This window comes from Syngnathus typhle, linkage group LG9, assembly GCF_033458585.1.
Source record: "Syngnathus typhle isolate RoL2023-S1 ecotype Sweden linkage group LG9, RoL_Styp_1.0, whole genome shotgun sequence".
In the NCBI taxonomy this organism is placed as follows: Eukaryota; Metazoa; Chordata; class Actinopteri; order Syngnathiformes; family Syngnathidae; genus Syngnathus; species Syngnathus typhle.
Genome location: NC_083746.1, coordinates 3,952,518 through 3,973,064, shown reverse-complemented (window position 1 = coordinate 3,973,064; position 20,547 = coordinate 3,952,518). Strand labels below are relative to the sequence as shown.

At 40.8% G+C, this 20,547-nt stretch overlaps 1 protein-coding gene across 1 annotated transcript; it reads right to left on the bottom strand.

Annotated features, from left to right (window-relative positions):
- Positions 1 to 14,675: 14,675 nt before the first annotated feature.
- On the bottom strand, positions 14,676 to 19,196 carry zic2a (zic family member 2 (odd-paired homolog, Drosophila), a). The gene is made up of 3 exons (XM_061287197.1): positions 17,814 to 19,196; positions 16,442 to 16,605; positions 14,676 to 15,621 (listed from the first exon to the last, which is right to left on the bottom strand). Exons 1-3 carry the CDS (start codon positions 18,799 to 18,801, stop codon positions 15,427 to 15,429), a joined length of 1,347 nt encoding a protein of 448 aa, XP_061143181.1. The 5' UTR covers positions 18,802 to 19,196; the 3' UTR covers positions 14,676 to 15,426.
- Between the last annotated feature and the right edge of the window lie 1,351 nt (positions 19,197 to 20,547).

The following is a 20,547-nucleotide window of genomic DNA, read 5'->3' as shown; positions in this document are numbered from 1 at the left end:
CTTGTGGTTCGATGGCAGACATTTATCTGGTCAATAACAGCTATCAGCGTTATTACACACCGGAATAACAATTGAGATATTATACTATGTGAATTCGCTCACATTGAAGACAACAATGATCTTCCGACTTAACGGCTGCCATTTTGTCCTGGAAGGTCTATTATTATTATACAGTGAACCCCTTTTTTATCTTTGGGAATAAGTTCCCGACCAAACTGCTAGAGGTGAAAATACAGGTTAACACACACGGAGCGGCAATATTAAGTAGCATAAATACAACAATAATTTATATTCTCGATTACTCGAGATCAGTTGGGGACCTTCTCTGCCTCTTCTTCTTGCAGTAATTAAGCTGCAACTCTTCCAGTAAGCTTCGAAGGTATATAAGTCTAAAATCACACTTGCTTGTATAAAATTGCTTGTGTAAAAACCAATTCAAAGCAGATGTTGGAGTTTAATTAAAGAAATTGGAAAATGAGAAGAACAAGAGTTTCATGATAAAAGTCCAAATTAGTTTTTTCGAAACAGCATGTGTCTCAAAGTTGTACACGTGCTGCAGGGTAACCATTTTAAAGCATCTCATGCAAGTGTGTGGTGTAATGATGATTTTGAGGTTTGGACAGAGGAGACCTCCTTGAGGAACCCGTGACCTCTACTTGTATCTTGATGCAGGTCCCCTCGGGTGCGAGAAAATCATTCAGACCCCACTGAGTGAGCGAGGGAGCGAGCGGCCATGGCCAGAGCCCACTGCGGTCAGAGACGAGGACAGGAAAGAGGCAAGCTGTTGGCGTTCTTAAGGTCATACTAATTGTCGCGGACATACGGCGTTTCTATAGTTAGACTGTGCTGGAGAGAATGAGGAGGGGGGGCTATGGGGAGTGCTGATGGTACAGGTGTGGACCTTTAATTAAATATCATCGCAAAGGTTAATGCACACATCTAGGAAATTTAAACACGTTCAAGATTCAAGAATTCACATCTTAAAATACGAGCCACCCCAAAAGTGTGCAATTAAAACCATTTCCCCATAGTTTAAAAAAAATATGTATGACATATGATAGTCCACACAATATTAGTCACGAGTCAATTTATATTAATCAAGTACTTTATCCACTGTTTACTTTTGACAGCAAATTTTTTGGACATTTAATTTATTGTATGATAATTGTTTTGCTACACCTTATTCTTCTTTTCCACCAGTAATTTTATTATGATTATTATTTTTCATGGCATAAAGTCACTAACATTGTTGTGCCTTACTTTGGTTCATTTCTCACTCAGTGCAGGTGTGAAAGTGAGTGTGAATGGTTGTCCGGTTCTATCTGTGCCCTGTGATTAATTGGCGACCGGTCGAGGATGTAGTCCGTCATTTATGCATTAAAAACACTACAACCATGACAAATACTTTATCTGTGAGACGAAAACAGCTTTCTAGTCATATTTAACAGACGTAAGTATGATGTATGTTACATTCGAGTAATCAAGATCTACTTTTCCCTTTTTACGCTTTCCAATATTTGGTCGGGCTCACCCCAGACTTATCTTCGACTTTAACCCTCCTCCTACCCCCATTGCGGCCGTTTCCAAGGTTTCGAATGCAGCGGTATGTCTTTAAGCCGCCGCCATCCGGCTGTGAGCGCCGACTCTTGCCTCTTTTCAGATGCACAGCTTGCGCTCGGCCTCAAGCGCTCACTTCGCCTTCCTTCTCCATCCGCCGCTACCCTTTGGAGCATTGCCAATACGGGCAACCATCGCCGCCATTTTGGTCCTGTTGAACAGTATGACATGGTCTCACCAAAGCATTCTCAAATAGATGTGACATTTATTAGTTACTGTCTAATAGAGATAACGACAAAGACAACTTTTTAGTATCCAATACCTGAGTGAATTAAGAGCTTAATGGAATTTGGAAATCTTTATGAAACACCTATTCATTACATTATGTTGCATATTTCTAATAGAGCACTCCATTGTAAAATAACTGTGCTCGCAAGACAGCAAAATAGTTAAAAAAAATATTTTTTAAAAAGACCAAGTGATGGCTCAAAGTTGCGGTAGTAAATGCAAAACTGAAAACGTTCCTTTTTTTTTCTGAACCAAGAATGAAAAGCAACAATAAAAGACTGATACTTGAAAAAGTTCAATTAAAGCAGTGAAAACAAATTGTCTGCATAACGCAAAACCTCACACTACTTAATTTTCACCTCAGATTGAACAAGCACCCTGTTGGGAAATTACTGTCACAAATTATTTTATAATTAGATCTGCTTCATTATTTAATTTGCAACGCCCGTGAACTGAACATCCCAAATGTTAAGTTACAAAAGATGCAAGGCTCAAGAAGAAAAAATATGTTCTTCCATGATTAGTGTGAAAAGAAGGGGGATCTATAAATGAAACTAAACTTGAACGCCACGTACTGCCAATGAACAAACTTTGTTTTGACGAATCTTCATATGGATGTTTTTGCTGTTCTTCCAATGAAATTGCTTCAGAAAGAACCCGAAAGCTTCTCTTGGTCATTGCAGCCTCTTCACATGATATTCTTTATTCATGCAGATTGAAGAAGCAACATTCACAAGCACCTCTGTGCTGGCACCCCGGCCAGAATGGCATAATAAAATGTATCGACTTAACGGGATGAACTGAATATCCAACACACGTTGTTGAATCAGGTGCAAAAGCAAAGTGGGCTAAATGAGAGGGTGGGCATTAATTTATCTGAAGAAGCAAGGTGGAAGAAACTGGGCTAAGTTTTCATTTTCTTGCCATACTTATCAATTAAAGTGTACGACTTCACAGAGCAGGTTGGAACCTTTTCCCGATAAACATTTTACTTTACATTGGTTACTCTGCATCAGCAAATATTGCCGTTTGTAATGCAAATCTGGAATTGACGCAACATGAGCATTAGCTGGAAATCCAGATTCCAGAAGCGCATATTGCAATCTCCTTATTTCAAAGGCATCTTCTCAAAAGAAATGCAGACAAACATAGGTGCAATACTTTTACTTCTTGCACTCATAATGAAATAAAATCCATAAAAAATTCCTCGCACTGAATCGTAAAGAAACTGCAACGGTGGTGTCGCTGTGAACAATAGCTGCAACAAGCAACCCCCAGCCCACCACTACTACGACTACAAAGACATTTGCATGGTGGGCCCAATGATGGCTGCACATTGTGATGTAAATACTCCCTCGCGGGGCCATGAATCTAAATCCAACGAGCTCTAAATTGTCCAATTCCAACGCTCTTACAGTGCCATCGATTTAGAATGCATCAGCATTAAAATTGCCAAGGAGTGCTCACGTTAGGAAACACTCAAGGCACGTCTGGATTACATCCAATTGCTTTCGTCAGGCTAAAAAGAAAAAAACAATTCACGGTAAAGGTTGCAGAAAATGCAAGTTGTTGCTGTGCATCTTAAATGCAAGCGCATCCATCGTGTAAGTGGGTCACTAACCATTCAGTCAGGAGAATGACTCTTAAGAGGTCCTTTTGTGTTTTTAGAGTTTTCCCACTGAGCACCAAGAGATCCTCATCAACAACTGGTACAGTATGTTTACTTGAAAATTCATTTAAATTATATTAGAAAACCATGTGTGTTTCACTGAAGAATGAATTTTGTGCCAATTGCTATGATGGACACACCAGATGACACTGCTTGTTGCTATTGCGACTTAATCAGTGACATCAAGTCATCTTTTCAACAAATTTTTACACCACATGCCGTTCCTGAAGCAGCCATTTTTTTTTTAAATCCAAGCCCAAGATGAGAAATGTTTAAGTATTAGAGCAAGTCAAATGTCAGGAGCCAACTACTACTGATGGTGGGTGGTAATACTGAGAAAGATGCTTCAATAAAAATACGTATAGCCTTTAGAAGACTTATTAATGCATTCAAATCTCATTAGAATATGCTGCATGGAACCATCATCATAAATTATTATCGTGGATTGTTTCAATCAAAACTGAAATTGATAAAGGTGATGTTTTTATTGCATTCTGTACTATTTTTTTTTTTTTAAAGGGGCGGGTTCTGTAATCTACCGTATTTTCCGGCCTATAAGGCGCACCGGACTATAAGGCGCACCTTCAATGAATGGCCCATTTTAAAACTTTATCCTTATATAAGGCGCACCGGACTATAAGGCGCACCATTAATGCATCATGTCAGATTTTTAATCCAAATCAAATCATTCTCCATTTTAGCTTTTTTATTTCAACTTCAGACAGAACAAATTACTTTATAATCATAAAATAATGATCCATAGTCTTTTTGAGTCATGATTCATAGTCTTCAGCGGGCCACTTATGATTGATTTCATGACACAATGCTTTGGGCCAGTTTAAATTTAGGAATTTGGTCCATAAATAAGGCGCACCGGACTATAAGGCGCACTGTTGGTTTTTGAGAAAATTTTAGGTTTTTAGGTGCGCCTTATAGGGCGGAAAATACGGTACCTTAAATGTTGTTTTGTACCGTGAATCATCTTACATGCAGCAACTCGAGTGCAATTTTCTACGATCCCATTTTTTGGCAGAGTTTAAATCAAGTGTTAAATTGTCATAGTGTAAGTGTCGATATCAGGAATTATATAATTTCCGGCATTGTTCCATTGTAGCGACATGTATACAATAAGTGAGGAACGGTCAACCGTGTACATTTATGCTCTATTGTTTGCCTGTTGCAGTTCAACAATGCAGTATTTGCTTTCCTGAGTCAGAAGCACAAATTCAAACAAACATCAAGGCCATTTTTTAAGCTTGCAAACTGAGTAGGCTGGCAGCGACGCCATTGTCACACGGGGCATGCCTCATATTGGCGAGCACGTCAAGCAGAGGTGGGGCAGGCACTGTCCCTAGGGTCCACTATCACAGCAGGTTAACCTGGCACTGCTTTTCCAGAGGACTGATTGCCAGGCCCCCCTGCCGCTCGAGGTAAACCAACAATTTTCCATCAGCAGGGAACATGGCTTTATTAGTAAAAGTAAGAGGGGGGGTGGGAGCTATATGCAGGAGAAGAGTGAAATTAAGTTCATAAAGTGATGATGGAAGATCTTAATCCTTTTAAAGGCGCTTATTGAAGTACTCAAGATTTAAAATGTAACCCAAGACGATTATTAAAGGAGAGTTTTGATTTCTTGAACATTACATCTTTTCTGACGTGTTTCAGGTTTACTTGTTAAAATATATGATGCAGCAAGATATTTTTAGATTAAGGATCACCAAATGTTTTGAAAGTGTGAGGTACTTACGGGGTAATATTTATATATAACACATTTGTTCAAATTACCTTTAATTATATGTTACTATTATTGATAATTATTTGCATTGTCGTGAAGAAACTGGTAAATTATTTATCGGAATAATTACCAACAATGATTTAATATGTTAGGGAAACAAATATCAAATGCTGTTCCTCAGTTAATGTCAAGGTTGCATAGTGGGATTTAGGACCCAAATGCCAGGAAGCAGAAGAAGTAGAGTGTACGGAACATATTTTACTAACAAAGTCATTGGCAGGTGTACTTTGGAAAACTCTAAACCAAAAGCACTAACAAAGTTCAGAAGAAAATAAAACTCCACTCACAAAACGTGACAGCAATTGGACAAACACTGAAAAAAAACAGGGAACTAAATACAATTACATCTAACCAGTGTAGAAACATCCACCATAATAAAATCAAATAAGAAAATCAATATAGCTTCCTCCAGATATTTGAATTTCAGGAAGACAACACCACCAAAATATGCAAACCACAATTAAATGTTTAAAAACAAACAAACAAACAGTGGTTTTGAGGGAAAAAAAAAACACTGAGACAAGTTAGAGGGCAAACAAGAAGAGCCGTATGGTTTTCAAGGTCCCCATTTGTTTTTCTATGTTCCATGTCAGGCCGGTGAGCCGTAGAGGGTTCAAAGGCCATCGCTGGGATTACAGCACATGTAAGGACCCCATACTGTGGCTTGACATGTCCACCAGCTTACAGTGCATTTTTCTCTGACAAAGCAGGGTCACACTCGGCCAAGAAGGCATGAAATGCTTTCAAAACTACAACGAAAGCGGGGCTGAGCTTTGAACAAACTCCGCCCGACAGGTTATTTCGTTAAAGGGGCTTTTTGGGGGACTGACAATGTCATATTGTCAAAGTCAAGCTGCAATATCAACTGGCCACAGTAGCATTGATTTTCATCGACCAGACACAATTAAATGGATGGTTTGTGCTTCCCACCACACACATATATTTAGGCTAGCTGTTTACTTGTTTTAAGAAATCTTCCCAAATCAAATTATCTTGTTCTGCATTCAGATCATTTTGCTTAAACTTTATTTTCCTCATCTCAACGCTTGTTTTCGCTGTGTAAGCGAAAGAGAATGACAATTACCGTATTTAAGATTTTACCAAAAATCTTCTCCTCGTATTAAAAAGAGACGACACCAGGATGTGAAATCAATGTATGTTGTGTATTCTCGCAAATAAATGAATTGTGACATCCTTGGTAGAATAGTCATCATTAAAAATCCATATTGATTGACAGGGTCACCTATGAAAACACGAGCTCCTCGGCCGTGGTCGTTATGTCTCACTCATAGGTGCTTAAAGGCTTCTTTAACGAGACCCGTTTGTGGATCAACCATTACTCTGGTGTTAATGAGCGGACACTGCGCACGAGGACACGCCGAGGGCCGGGTGGTAGTTACCGATCAGCATGGGAGCTCCATAATCCTTCCACTGATGAACTCATCTGTCTGTATGTCCACTCCACCCTCAGACGTGTGCTAACATGCCATAAACGCTCTTCGCTTCTGCTCTTACCCGGCCGGGGGCACCTCAGCCACCTGATTAGGACCCGGGCTCCCCAAAGGCTCTGCCGTTTAATTCCACCCTTCGTCTTCTCGGCGCCTCGTCCATTAAAGGGTGGCTGCGCTATCAGGGCCCGTGCGTCCCTCTCATACCAAAAAGACCTGCTAGGATTGTCTTTCATCAACAGCTTACAGTGACATATCCCAAACATGCAACACTGGAGGGAATTTCTCATTCAATCTGCTCAGTGCCTTACTAGACGTGAAAATATAGGCCATCAATGCCCTTCTTTTCATACACTTTAAGCGGCTCTCAACAAAGTCTCTGATTTATTTGTCAAGCGTCTGTGGGACAGGAGTTGCTCGACCCCCATGGGGAAGCCAAACGAAGCCTCAGCCCCCTCCCCTGCTCAGGAGACTGAAGGTGGGAAGTAAACTGAAGCAACACCCCTGGAAATCCTGGGTGCCGCGATGCACATACCCCATCAACGCCTCCTTTGCACAAAAACGGAAGAGAAAATAAAGGAGACAGGATAGCATGTCAGATAGAAGCGCTTAAAGAACCTTTTTTTTTTTGTCTGGAGTCATGTTTATATTCATAAGTGGCAAAATGAATGCGAATCCTTCAAAAATATATTCATCAAGCTGACAGCAAGCTGCTACACGCGTGATACTCTGACATTGTTTACACGTGTGTAAACACATCACTATCCATCATATTGTGTCAAGTTCATGTCCTACAGTCTTAACCGTGCTATCAAGTCTTTATTGCAGTGAGAAAAAAAGTACACTAATAATTGCTAACATTACATTTCTGTAAGTGATGCTAGATTGATATGCACCGAACCCCTGCTCTTTGTGGGGAATTCAACGTTGCCATATAATTAGAATTAATTGCCATTTCATATATACAATTGTCAATCATTTATATATTTAAGTTGTTCCAACTTAAATGACTGTCCAACACTAGAACAAATTGAACCGCAATTATACCAACAAGTTGCAACTAGTGAAAAATGCTACAAGTTAGTGAGCAAGCCAGCATCGGTTTAACGGTAGTGAAAATTTACCCATATACCACGGCTTCTATTTCTCCCGGGCCAAGTGTAAATGTTTACTTTAGTGGTTATTTTGCCTTGACCAGCAACTCCCCACCAACTGACCTGCAACAAATTGCATGAGAACTCACCACCTAGCATTATCTTGCCATCATCCAGGCAAGAACTTGGTCAATGGAGTGGTAATTGACATCAACAAATCATATCATTTTTGTCTCGTTTTCGTCGTTCCACGAAAACGCACCCTGATTTAGTACCAGTTATTGTGCTTTGATGAAAATATTTTCGTTTAGTTCTTGTTAATGAAATTAACACCACTTAATAGCTTCACAAGTCACACTGCAGCTCTGCTAAACGTGAGCTAGCACAGTGGGTGAAGTTGCACTGTTGCACAGACTTCACATTAGTGTTAATTAGTGTTGTGATATGATGCTCATTAACAGACGCAGTGGAAAACGGCAACGTGCGAATACACTTTACAGATAAAATGGGTGAGACAATAAAAAAAAGCTTAACTCAACTTGGTGGAATATCTCAAAATGACAAATTATAGGAATCATAAAAATAGATTTTTGCAAGCAATTGTGCAGGCTAAATAGTCATGGAATGATTACTGCTTGTACTCGACTAATAGATTATTCTGTGCTTATTTTGGTGATTAATCAATGAATTGTGTTTGTGAAATGCGTTTTATTTGTCATGGTTAAAAGAAAAACAGAACTTTACCATAACAGTGCAGAAAACACAAAAGTTATTTAATTGGGTTGAAATTCTGAGGATTTGGGCCATTTTAAACCAAACAAGTTGTTGAAACGATTAATCGGTCATCAAAAACAATTATTGATTAATTTGATACTTAATTACTTGTTGATTCATTAATTAATCTTTGCACCTCTACAAAAGAATAAAATTTAACAGAGAAATTAGACAGTGCCCACGCAAGGTTTAACTAGTTTGACAGTGAAGAAAAAAAAGTTGGGTTGCTGGCAGGAAATCCCTTTCAAGCACTGTTATTTTCTAGCAACTCATCATAGAATAACAAAATATCAGCTAGAGAAAGCAAATAAGACATGAATCAATTCGATTTATGGCGAACACACTTTGGTTCAATCAATGACACATAAACACAAACCAACATGACAAGAGTGAACAGCACATTGACATGTTGAGTGCTAACTGACTAGCCGTCAATACGTTTACTGACCAGAAAGGTCCCTCCATGTCAACAAGACGAGGCCTGGACAAAAAAAATACAGGTGAAAGTCAATCAAATTTGTTCTTTCCAAGCCACTACCTCAAAACGACTCAAAGGCCAGACAGCGCCCATGGGGGTGCGATCTGGACGGTTGCCCGTGGAGAGCTCGGCACGGATTATTCTGTAATAATCAGCATAACTTTCACAAAACAACTAAAAAAGACCAAAAAAAAAAAGCAAATGGTTGAGGGAAGAAAGTGAAAGTTATGCATTGCTCATTTGCATGTGACAAAGGCCACGCAAGCATTACATTTGTTCGTCTCCCGAGGTGATGGGCACCCTCCGGAGAGCAACAGACAGCCAAAATGTTGTTAGATCACAGTGATAATGACACGGCCAACAAGAGTCCACCGTGGTGGGGACTGCGGCTGGTTTGATCCTTGTTCCTCTATTATTTGGCTCTCATTAGGAAACCCTGACAGCCTTTTAGGCCTGACGTGTCTTGGAGACGTTAAACGGTCGATGTAGACTTGCCGCAACACGTCTCAAATTAAATCAACAGCAATGTATTGGGGAATCGCATAACTTGTTTGCGCCATCGGCACATGTGTCTTCGATTTTATTGATAGTTATAGTTTAAAACGAGTGTTCGTATTCAAGGGTTTGCAGGAATAGCAATCTATTTGTATCTTTGTGACCATAATGAATTCCTTTTTACATTCAGGGCTTTTGTCATTGGAAAGATTTTTTAACTGTTTATGTCTTTGTTGTAGAAACTGATTTTAATGCACTTGCAAGAAGCAAGTCATTTCATCTTTAATGAGACAACGGGTTACTTATCGAGTATTTGATTTGATATGCTCCACCCCCCTCAAAAAAAAAGGTTGTGAGTTTTTGCATTGCAAATTAAGACCTTATTTTTATTGCTTCACAGATAAAAGCCACATAAAATAAAATCACAGACACGTATGTGCTGCAGCTTTCATATCAGAAACTGGTCAACAAAATAAAGAATATTGTTCTATCCATCCATTTTCAATACCGCTTGTCCCCACTGGGGTCGCGGGCGTGCTGGAGCCTATCCCAGCAGTCATCGGGCAGTAGGCTGGGGACACCCTGAACCGGTCGCCAGCAGGGCACACAGAGACGAACAACCATCCGCTCTCAATTGGCCTACCAAGCATGTTTGCGGGAGGAACCCGGAGTGCCCGGAGAAAAGCCACGCAGGCACGGGGAGAACATGCAAACTCCACACAGGGAGGGTCGGAGGTGGAATCAAACCGGCACCCTCCTAACTGTGAGGCGGACGTGCTAACCAGTGCTCCAACAAGCCGCCAATATTGTTCTGCAAATTTCTGTCCGTGACCCTAGAAGTTGGTCCTAAACGGAGCAAGTGCTTGCATTTGCATTACTGTTCATGTTTCCTCTGAGGTGGCCTTTCACAACAAGACTTTCCCAGCACCGCCCGGCTACCCACTCTACTCCCCTCCTTGAAAATAAAGGAATGCAAAATAGCCACAAGCTTTATTCCATTACCTGCCAGCCTTGCTTATAAAAAAGAAAAATAAAGTCCACACCACCCAGTCACCGTCCTTCACGGGGTCCCTCAGGGCGCGTCTCTGGTGTGTTTGAAGATGAAAGGCGGTGAGGTAAAAGCAGCATGTTTACAGGTGTCGAGGAAATTGAAAATTTCCTCAGCGGACTGTGGCGCTGAATGGAGGAGGAAGTTTCTGTGGGTATTTCGTGCGAGTCTGGCATTTTGTGAACACCTCAAACACCAGCCCCAAAATCCAACACCTCTGAGCAGCCTCTTCTAGAATCGCTTACAAGTGAAGGTACATTGTGATTTCCAAGGAATGCCATAAAAGTGATCCGTTGAAAACCATTGACGTGACCTATAGTGTTCTTTTACTGCTTTTAAAAATAAAGAAAGTGATTGTGGTTCCGTTGTGAAGTAAATGTCCAGCATCAATAAAGTTGTGCAGACCTGGATGGATTCAAACGCTTTTGAGAATGAATTGTGGAGGAATAAGACACCTCCGTCAAGCAGAGTCATTTATTCTGCACCTTTCTGCTTTTTTAGAGTAGTCCAGCAAAAGCTTGGAGGTGAATGTTTATGCTAGACAAATGGGAGGGACTTCCTTAAAGGAGTAAAGGAGGAGGGATGGAGGGTGGGGGGGGGTCTGGGTTTGGGGAGGTGTCATGGTGGGTGGGTTTGTTTGTTTCTGCTGTGTGCCAGGAGAAGTGACAGCCATTCCGGTTGTGTCGCAGCGTTGCATTCATGTGTGTGAGAAAGGCGGCTGCAGATCTCAGGATGAAAGGCGGCGAAAGGGGGATGGCGGCTTTTGCACAGGAAGCCTGTGTGAAGTTGTACGTGGGCCTCGATGCAAAAATTATAAATAAAAACAAAGTGTCTTACATACAAAAGACAGGACAAAAGGGACACAAAATGATAAATCTCACTAATAGAGGAACAAAAATATTCAAACACCTTAAATTGCTATGTTGCCATACTGATTGATAATTGTCATCAATTGACAACAGCAAACCATTAACACATGCCTGGTGTCTAAAATACATGACAGCATTTTACTCTTACAATAAAAATTTACCCATTTTGTGACCCCAACCCACGATTTGGGAAACCCTTTTGATTTGAAGAATCAAATGAGCCATGTATGCCAATAACAATTCGAAATCTATTTCCACAAAACAAGAATTTTTGGGGCAATATGGAAAATAATGTGATTTGATATCTCCCAATGTTTATTTTTTTACTTATTTATTTATTTATGTATTTATTTATTTATTCATTTATTGTTTTGTTTCTTTATTTATTTATAGGTACTTCCACGATGAAGATTACGGGGTAATCCCAAATAGCAGAGGGACTTTATCAACGCAGCCCAAACAAGAGCTTGGCTCCCAGGAGATTACTGTAAGATCATTGCACTTGTATAAACGCATCTTAACTGTATTTAAATGTATAAGCTACATTTTTATGCCATATTTATCTGTGGTTCAAATCATAATATCTTGGGATTTGAGATCTGTGTTAAAACCATACAAAAAAAGGCAGGATTTTAAGGCATTAGAAATAAGAATTTAATTGAAATAACCATCCAAAAGGGAATTGTGACTGTAAGGCTCTACAGTTCTGTTAAAAAAAACATTTGTCTAAGCAGATGCAGCCTGAGTTATGATTCATGTTTGTGTGATATTTGTCTAAACTCGAATTGGCTGGCTATGAAGTATTTCTTTCACAATAAAGCTGCACCAGCACATCAAGGCAGTCAACAAAAATGGCTTCTTTTTTTTTTTTTAATCATTCTATATATTAATAACTGTATTATAGACAAGTTGGTCAGGAAATCTCTTAGTTTATTGGTTGTGTATTAATTTGCCATCACTAATGACTGCCTGTAGATTATTATTACTAACACAATTAGTGCATTGCGTCCGAGTTAACTCGGGGACTCTAGTTATTTTAATAAAAAGTAATGTAATTGCAGGGATCGAACTGTTTTTATTTTAGACTTTAACCCGGACACTATTTCACGCATGAACGCCAGAGGTATAAAACCGCACACACGCGCATGCAAAATTATTCTAAAACACATTTTGATACATATACCGTATTTCCTCTCTATAAATAAATAACTTTCAGTGTCAAACGCAGTCTGAACAGTTTATTTTAATGTGGCAGCTCTCAGCAGCCAATGATGATTTTCCTCGCCACGCAAACGTGGACACGCATGTTCACACGGGCCATTGACTAGAGAGAGTGAGAGAGTGCGTGAGAGAGAGAGAGAGAGAGTGCGTGAGAGAGAGAGAGAGAGTGCGTGAGAGAGAGAGAGAGAGAGAGAGAGAGAGAGAGCGAGGGAGAGAGAGAGAGAGAGAGAGAGAGAGAGAGAGACCGAACTATTGCGCACACGCATGTGCACACGCACAATATATTCGCAGCATTGTAACTTGAGTCAAGAGTGACTATTAAAAACTGAAACTCTGCTTACTTTTGCAAATAAAAAATAGTTAAAAAAATATATATCAAATTGTGCGACGTCATTAAACAGGACGTCTTAAGATGATCACTCGCAGTTGTCTTTCAAAGCAGCTTTACCCTTAGGTCAACATGCATGTGGAATCCCAATGACACCAGTTTCAAACTCAAGCCACATGAACATAAAATGACTTCTAAACACCCAAACATGCTTGTTTACTCAAGTGTATGTGTAAGAAAGTAGCTCTAATGGAGAGAAGAAAAGAGAAGAAGCAGCAGCTCTTCCCTTCAAATGTGGATCGATAGGAGCCCAGCAGGAGCCAAACAGGAACCGAGCGGCATGTGGACCCACTGAGCATAAGTGACCTTTCCCCACTTCCCTCCCTACTGCTTGTGGCGCCTTCCTCCTCGGAGGTCAGTGGGCCACTTGCTTATTATATAGAAACCCAATGTGATGCCACTCACGTCTGCATCAACATCCGCCTTTCAGATGTGCCCCACCACTCTCCGCACTTTTGCAATCTAAATGAAATTTGCATTAAAAAAAAAAAGAAAAAAATAGTTGAGACAGTCCTGTCCTTACACATGTTGCATATGAGCAACAAGTGACCATAGCCCTCTAGTTCAAGCTTAAACATCAAAATTTCTTCATGGACCAGTCAGGACCTCAGACAAGACAGCATCTGGGAGCTCCAGGAAGAAACGAGTTCGAAACCCAAGACATCACAAAACCCCAAGCCTACCTCCACTTTATATAAAAAATAATATTTCACTTGTTGAAAAGTGGTCTAATTTGTGTTTAAGGCACTATTTGGGGAATTTTCAACATTTTATGGGGCTATATAAAATAACAGAAAATTTGGTCAGTTGATGAGATTCCCGATGAGTATATACAAATGTGCCGCCAAATAGCATGCAGAGACCAACATCCAAGTTCAAGTCTAAAAACAGTCAGCTTGTAGACCAGCCACGATCACACACTGAAAACAGAATGCTGTGTGCGTCCAACGAGCTTCTCCAGACTCAAAGTACAATTGAACCTTACAAGTCAAGTCCAAGGCTACAAAATCTCTGTCATGTTATTTCATTGCTGAAGGACACATTTTGTACAGATAGAAAAACTGAGCAGTGACCGGAAGTTACGCAACAGCAGTATAGCCTCGAATTAGACCTTGAGTCAAGTTCAAGGCAAAAGCTGATGCAGTTATTAAAGGAAATATTATATACGTGCTGTGATTCAGACCAAGCACCGATAGTTTATGTACGACATGGCCTTCTCTGACCTGCAAAAATGACCTTTTTGTTTACGTTACTAAAGAACATACAGCATATGTTATCAGTATGTCTGATCACACAAGCTGTATATGCTATATATGCTGTTTGACTTGCATCTTGTATAGTTTCAAAAGTTTTATGTTGATCGAGGCCCGATGGCAAATAGCATGACGCTAGTAACAACACATAAGAAGGACGCACAAGGGAGAAATATTAGCACTTGCAACAATTTTTTTTTATTATATTTATATGGAGTCAAATGTTTTATCACAGTCAGGATGAAAACACTTCTTAAAACTTTTTTCAGGAAAAAAAAAAAAAAAAAAAGCACGACGAAAAACAACTGCCTCTTGAGTTTTTAAGCTCTTAAATTTTACATATTTATAGTCCAAAACAAAAAGAAACATTCTTTTTATAAATACTGTTTCATCTGTAGCAAGTAAATACCATAATTTAATTACAAATGGATAAATATGGCAGTTGGCTATTTACACTCACGCATACACATTCACCCACACACAAAACAGGAAGGAGTTACAGGAAAAACAACACAAAGTTTCATTTTTTCATCAACAGTCCTTCCACATATAGCATGTTTGCTTGTCACGATTTGTAGAGCGCGCACACACAAAGAAACGGCACAAGTTAAGCCCGGCAAACTTTTTTTCTTGAAAAAAGAAACCAACGAAAAATGTACATTCACAAGCATGATAAACGTGATGTGACCGTGTGTTCAACTTTGGCACGCTTTTCAGTTCATAGGCGTTTAAAAGTTTATATTATAGTACAATCAATTTGCCTGTTTAGAATCATAATATGGAGTAAAATTGTTATTGGATTATGTGCACTAGGAGTCCAGTTAGAGCGATAGCTACCATTGAAGAAACATCTAGACACCGAAAAAGACAAATCTAGCACAACCAAAGTGTCCACTATTTACAATATGAATCTATTATACATATTTCCCTCTGTTGTGTTGAAGGACAAAAAAGATCATAAAATAATGTGTGTCCCAATCTCCTTTTAGGGAGGGTCCAGTGCTGTGAATTGAGTGTGTGTGTGTGTGTGTGTTGATTTGTGGGGGTTCCTACACATACCATTCACTGAAATTGGACGAGAGGCCGCTGTGGCTGGTGCTGCTGTGCACGACCGAGGACGGAGACAGTGTGGTGTTGCTTTGGGTCTCGGTGGTGGGCGACACCAAGCCCGGCGGGGTGGAGGACTCGTAGCCCGAGCTGGCTGCTGGCGAGGAGTCAGAAGCGGGCGGGGATGACTCGTGCACCTGCAAGAGGAAAAAAAATAAAATTTTAAAGTTACCTTATTGTTATATTTTATTACATCTATGTGTCTAACATTTTCATTCGAGGCTTTTCAGTGAGGAACCCCTACCACGAAGATTTTGTTTTTAGATTTTTTTCCTAAAATGGTAATTCCTAAAGTTTTGCTTTGAAATGTGGCATCTCTTATATAAATGCTTATACAGTGGAGAAATTAGCATGCATTTAATTTGCAAAACATTGTAAAGTGGCTATAATGTAATTTCACATTTATTGCAGTTTATTACTTATTAAACATCCACTACATTAGATGTAACGCAATCCACAAGATGCTGTAGAGTCAGCACGACTGCAGTATTTACTTATTTAATTAATTAGGTATTTATTTGTGTATACAATAGTAAGTTCAAATGTTTTAAGTTGGCATATATAGCTTCTTGTACACTGAAAAGGGGATAGATCATGTATTTCATTTTTGTGCCATACGTGTAATTTCTTATGTATTGGACTTTTGTTACATGGTTATTACACATGTATTACATAAAGTGCATTTCATTAAATGCTGTGCAGTAAGAAGCATTGTCCACTAAGATTATGAAATTTCCTCATGTTTACACTCAGAATTTGGCATATTTTATTCAAAATATTCATATCATGAAAAGGCGATTCTAGAGCAAAATGGAAGCTGACTGCTGTGCAAACTTAAACACAATAGGGGAACGCCAACGTTTTAATAACAATCGGTGTTTTAAATATTTTTACAAAGTTAGACAAGTTGCTATTTGGTCACATTTATTAAATTGTTACTGCATGATTTCTTTTTACCTTCATGTGCTTTCGTAGGGAGCTGGGGTGCGTGTAGGATTTGTCGCACATCTTGCACAGGTAGGGCTTGTCCGACGTGTGCACGTGCATGTGCTTCTTTCGGTCGCTGCTGTTGGCAAACCTCCTGTCGCAGCCTTCAAACTCGCATTGGAAAGGTTTCTCTCCTGTACAAGAATTCGTTGAAAATCAAATAAATAAATAAATGCATGTAGAAAATGCCTCAGGCTAAAAATGCATATCAAGTGAAGAGGGGAAAAAGTAGCGCATCAATAACAAAAATAACTGCGCTCTTCCAGCATATGCAAAGCTGAATGGGGGGTTAGCTTGCTTTGCCTAAATAATGCGCATATTGATTTAGGGGAGGGTTGTTGAGGGGGGGGGGGGGGGGGGGGGGCGCACAGGGCCATAGTCAGAAGGCCCACAGAAGGCGCACCATTTGTTTGGGAGACAATAAAAATCTAATTAGCACCTGGCCTTTTTCACGGCACTCATCATGCATCTCCCAAGAAGATAGGTGGGCATTGTGAAAAGGCTCCGAACGGCCTGTCTCGCACATTACGACACAAACACACACGCACACACTGTTAAAAAGAATGTTATCCCAAACGCATTACAAACTAGTAGTGGAAAAAGTAGCTTATTATTATGTATACTTTTTTATGTACTGCAAAACTAAAATCAAGACATGAGTAATTGCTAGATTAAAACATATGGGTTAATAAACAAAGCGTTTAAATTACAAAAAGGTTAAAAAAAATGATTTAGGCAGGGGGGAAAATACCTAGAAAAAATCAGTCGATGTTCAAAACACGCGGAAAAGACGCTAAAAACCACCCATGTCATTTAAAACATGTTTTTTTTTTAAAAGTTATGAATCCAAAGTTTACCCATCGTTTTGATCGGTCAACTCAAATGATGTATAAAATTCATTCTGTAGAAGTAATAATTACAAGCCATTGGTTAAGGGGGGGGGGGGGCGTTTTTTTGCGTGTATTTTAATTATTTCAAGTTATCAACACAAAACTTGCTGAGTGGGCAATAATTCCACATGTACACACGGAATAAATAGAAGTTGTGCCTAACCAACGGGCCCACGCTCTACATGACAAATTCACCTTTTCTCTATGTACACGATCATTTATTCCACGTGGAAATTAAATGCATGAAGCCACAGTTGAATAGATACAGCTAAGGATTCCGCTCCAAGTAAAGAAAGTAAAATCAGTGAGGCTGTATGACGTCCGAGAACACGATTTTATTGTAATGACTGGATTCAACATTGCACGCCTATTTTTACGGCAAGCATGCGCCCACTACGGCGTTTAAGAATACAAAAAGAGTAAGTAAAGGGTGGCGAGGTGTTTCACATTACCTGTGTGCGTGCGCTTGTGGATCTTGAGGTTCTCGGAGCGCGCAAAGACTTTGCCGCAGCCGGGGAAGGGGCACGGGAAGGGCTTCTCGCCCGTGTGCACCCTGATGTGGTTGACCAGCTTATACTTGGCTTTGAAGGGCTTGCTCTCCCGCGGGCACTCCTCCCAGAAGCAGATGTGGTTGGTCTGCTCCGGCCCGCCGACGTGCTCCACGGATACGTGCGTGACCAACTCGTGCATGGTGCTGAACGTCTTGTTGCAGCACTTCTTCGGGTTGCTCAATTGCTCTGGTTCGATCCACTTGCAGATGAGCTCCTGCTTGATGCACTGCTGCCGCATGTAGCGGAAGAAGGCGCCCGGGTGGTGGTGGTGATGGTGGTGGTGATGCGCGGCCATGTTCACGTTCATGGAACCGTACTGGTTGTGCAGCTGCGCCGCAGAGTACGCGTCGGCCCGGGGGCTGGACACCTGGTGGTACTGCTCGGATCGGCCGAACACTTCCCCCGCTAAGCCGAGCCGCATCTGCCCATTGAGCACGTTGCCCGACGCGTGGGCCCCGTGTTGCTCGTGGATGCCCGGGAACAAGATGTGGCCCTGCGGCGTGTCCGCAGGGTGGTGCGTGGGGTGCAGGGAGCCCGCCGCGGGGCCGAAGAGCGCATGCTGACCTCCGGCCGGGGAACTCTCACCGAAGCCGCGGCTGCGAAACAGAAAGTCCCGGGTGGAGTTGAACGGGGAGCCCGCGTACGACGTGACGTGGGCGGCGTGCGCGCCCAAAGCCGCCGCCGGGTAGCCGGGCGCTTGGCTGCTGAAAGCGGAGCTCTGGCCCGGCGGGGAGAGCTCGTGATTGAGTTTGAAGGCGCCCATATGGGCTGAGTCCACGAACGTGTTCTGGGCCAGGCTCAGGTCTCGCTCCTGCATGTCTCCGGCCGCTGGGTGGTGGCGGGCGAACGAGCCCAGACCCGGGAACTGGTGGCCTGCGTCCAGCAGCATGGCACCTTGCCTACGGGCTAAACTCACTCTCGCCAAATTACGCACGGAATTGTTCGGAAGGAAGCGACAGAGAGCTGATACTGTCACGCACTCGGCGTGGGAAACCACATAGCTGACTGGTGCGCTCCACGCAAAAACAAACAGCAAAACAAACAAAACACTCACTTCTGCTTAAGTTTAATGAAGATGCAAAAAAATCCAAATGGAACGGCCTCTTCTTGGGCGTCCAAATTCTTCCTTGTCATCAAAGTAGTATAAACGTAAACAAAATTGTTTCTCTCTCTCTCTCTCTCTTACTCGCACGCCCGACTCGCTTGGTGTGCGCTGCGTCTCGTTCGCTCTCGGGGTCTCTTCTCACGCCGAGGGTCCCAAAAGCTCCTCCGCGTACTGGCCCTTCCTCCTCTAACGCCCCCTTTAACTGGGGCCACTTGACGGGCTCCTCGCAGCCTCATTGGCCGCCGCGCCTCATCAATCCCAGGTGGCCCTCCAATGGCAGGTAACGCGGCGTTGTTACGCTAATAATTACCGCCTACTTTTTTCTTTCTTTCTTTTTTTAGAAGAGGGCTCGCGAAAGGCAGTAGGGTAAAAGAGAGAAAGGAGGTGCGTGTTTTTATACATTGCATCGGCATCTTTAGTGGAAACTTGAATGTGGCTGTTTCTTATTATGAACATAAAAAGAAAAGTGGGACGAGTTTTACGCATGCGAGATACAGTTAAAAAAAAATCTTTAAAACGGTAAAATAATTTGCAAAGAGAAAACAGGAGCAAATGAATGGGGGGGGGAAAAAGTCTAATTCATGTACCCTTTTTTCTCCCATCACTGTGACTCAAATGTTGGAATGCACGGTGACTACAGCATATTGAAAATAAATAATAACTACAAATTGCTCGTTTTAAGTTGTTAATGCATATTATATACTGACAAGGGAGTAGTTATATGTAGCAAATGACTGTTACACATGTATTACACATCTAATACATGTATATTACACCTACTGCATCTCATTGGCTGCGTCCCTAGTCAATGAATAGAATGGTGAGCAATGCCGATTACGTGTCCATGTTACGATAACACTAAAAAAATATTTATTTATTACACTGCTATTAAATACAATGCAATTAGTTTTTGTATAAAGTTGGGTGTGCAGGATTTTTTTGAATGCACACAATAAACTAGCTCAAGGAAAAGATGCATTTTGACTGCTAGGCAACACTGTAAAATAATTACTGCATGCATTGCATCTACAGTCATACTAAAAATATGTTGAGTGTTTATTTTTTGTATGACTGCATTTACTCTATTACAATATAAGGATTAAATATCAAGTGTGACACCGGGCCATTGTATGGAAATAATGTTAACAATGAAAATAAAGGATTAGATCTTTTATCCATCTCTCAACAATGGGTTCTGATGCATTTTGACTATATCGTAAATAAAACCTTAACCTGATGTTGCTTATTAATTAATTTACCAATCTGTCAATATATGTCACGACAATATCAGGAATAAAGATGCAATGGGACTGTGCTGTAAAGAAATTAAAAGGTCACAATAAAGGATTGTATTTCTTCGTATTATGTTGTAATGATGCAGTCAAGTTTAAAGGCATGCAACAAATATATTTGAAAAGAATCAGAAAAAAACAACGGATGACTTCTGAACTTCTGATTCTAAACTTTTTTTTTAAATAAAGGATTTAATACCTCCCCTTCCCATCATATAAGCAACTAGTGCCTAATTAG

Excerpts from the sequence above, each read along its gene's own strand:
- zic2a (XM_061287197.1), bottom strand. The coding sequence starts at position 18,801 with ATGCTGCTGGACGCAGGCCACCAGTTCCCGGGTCTGGGCTCGTTCGCC. Across the intron at positions 16,606-17,813 it reads CCACAAGCGCACGCACACAG|GAGAGAAACCTTTCCAATGC; the intron begins GTAATGTGAAAC and ends ATTCTTGTACAG. Across the intron at positions 15,622-16,441 it reads CCCTACGAAAGCACATGAAG|GTGCACGAGTCATCCCCGCC; the intron begins GTAAAAAGAAAT and ends TTCCTCTTGCAG.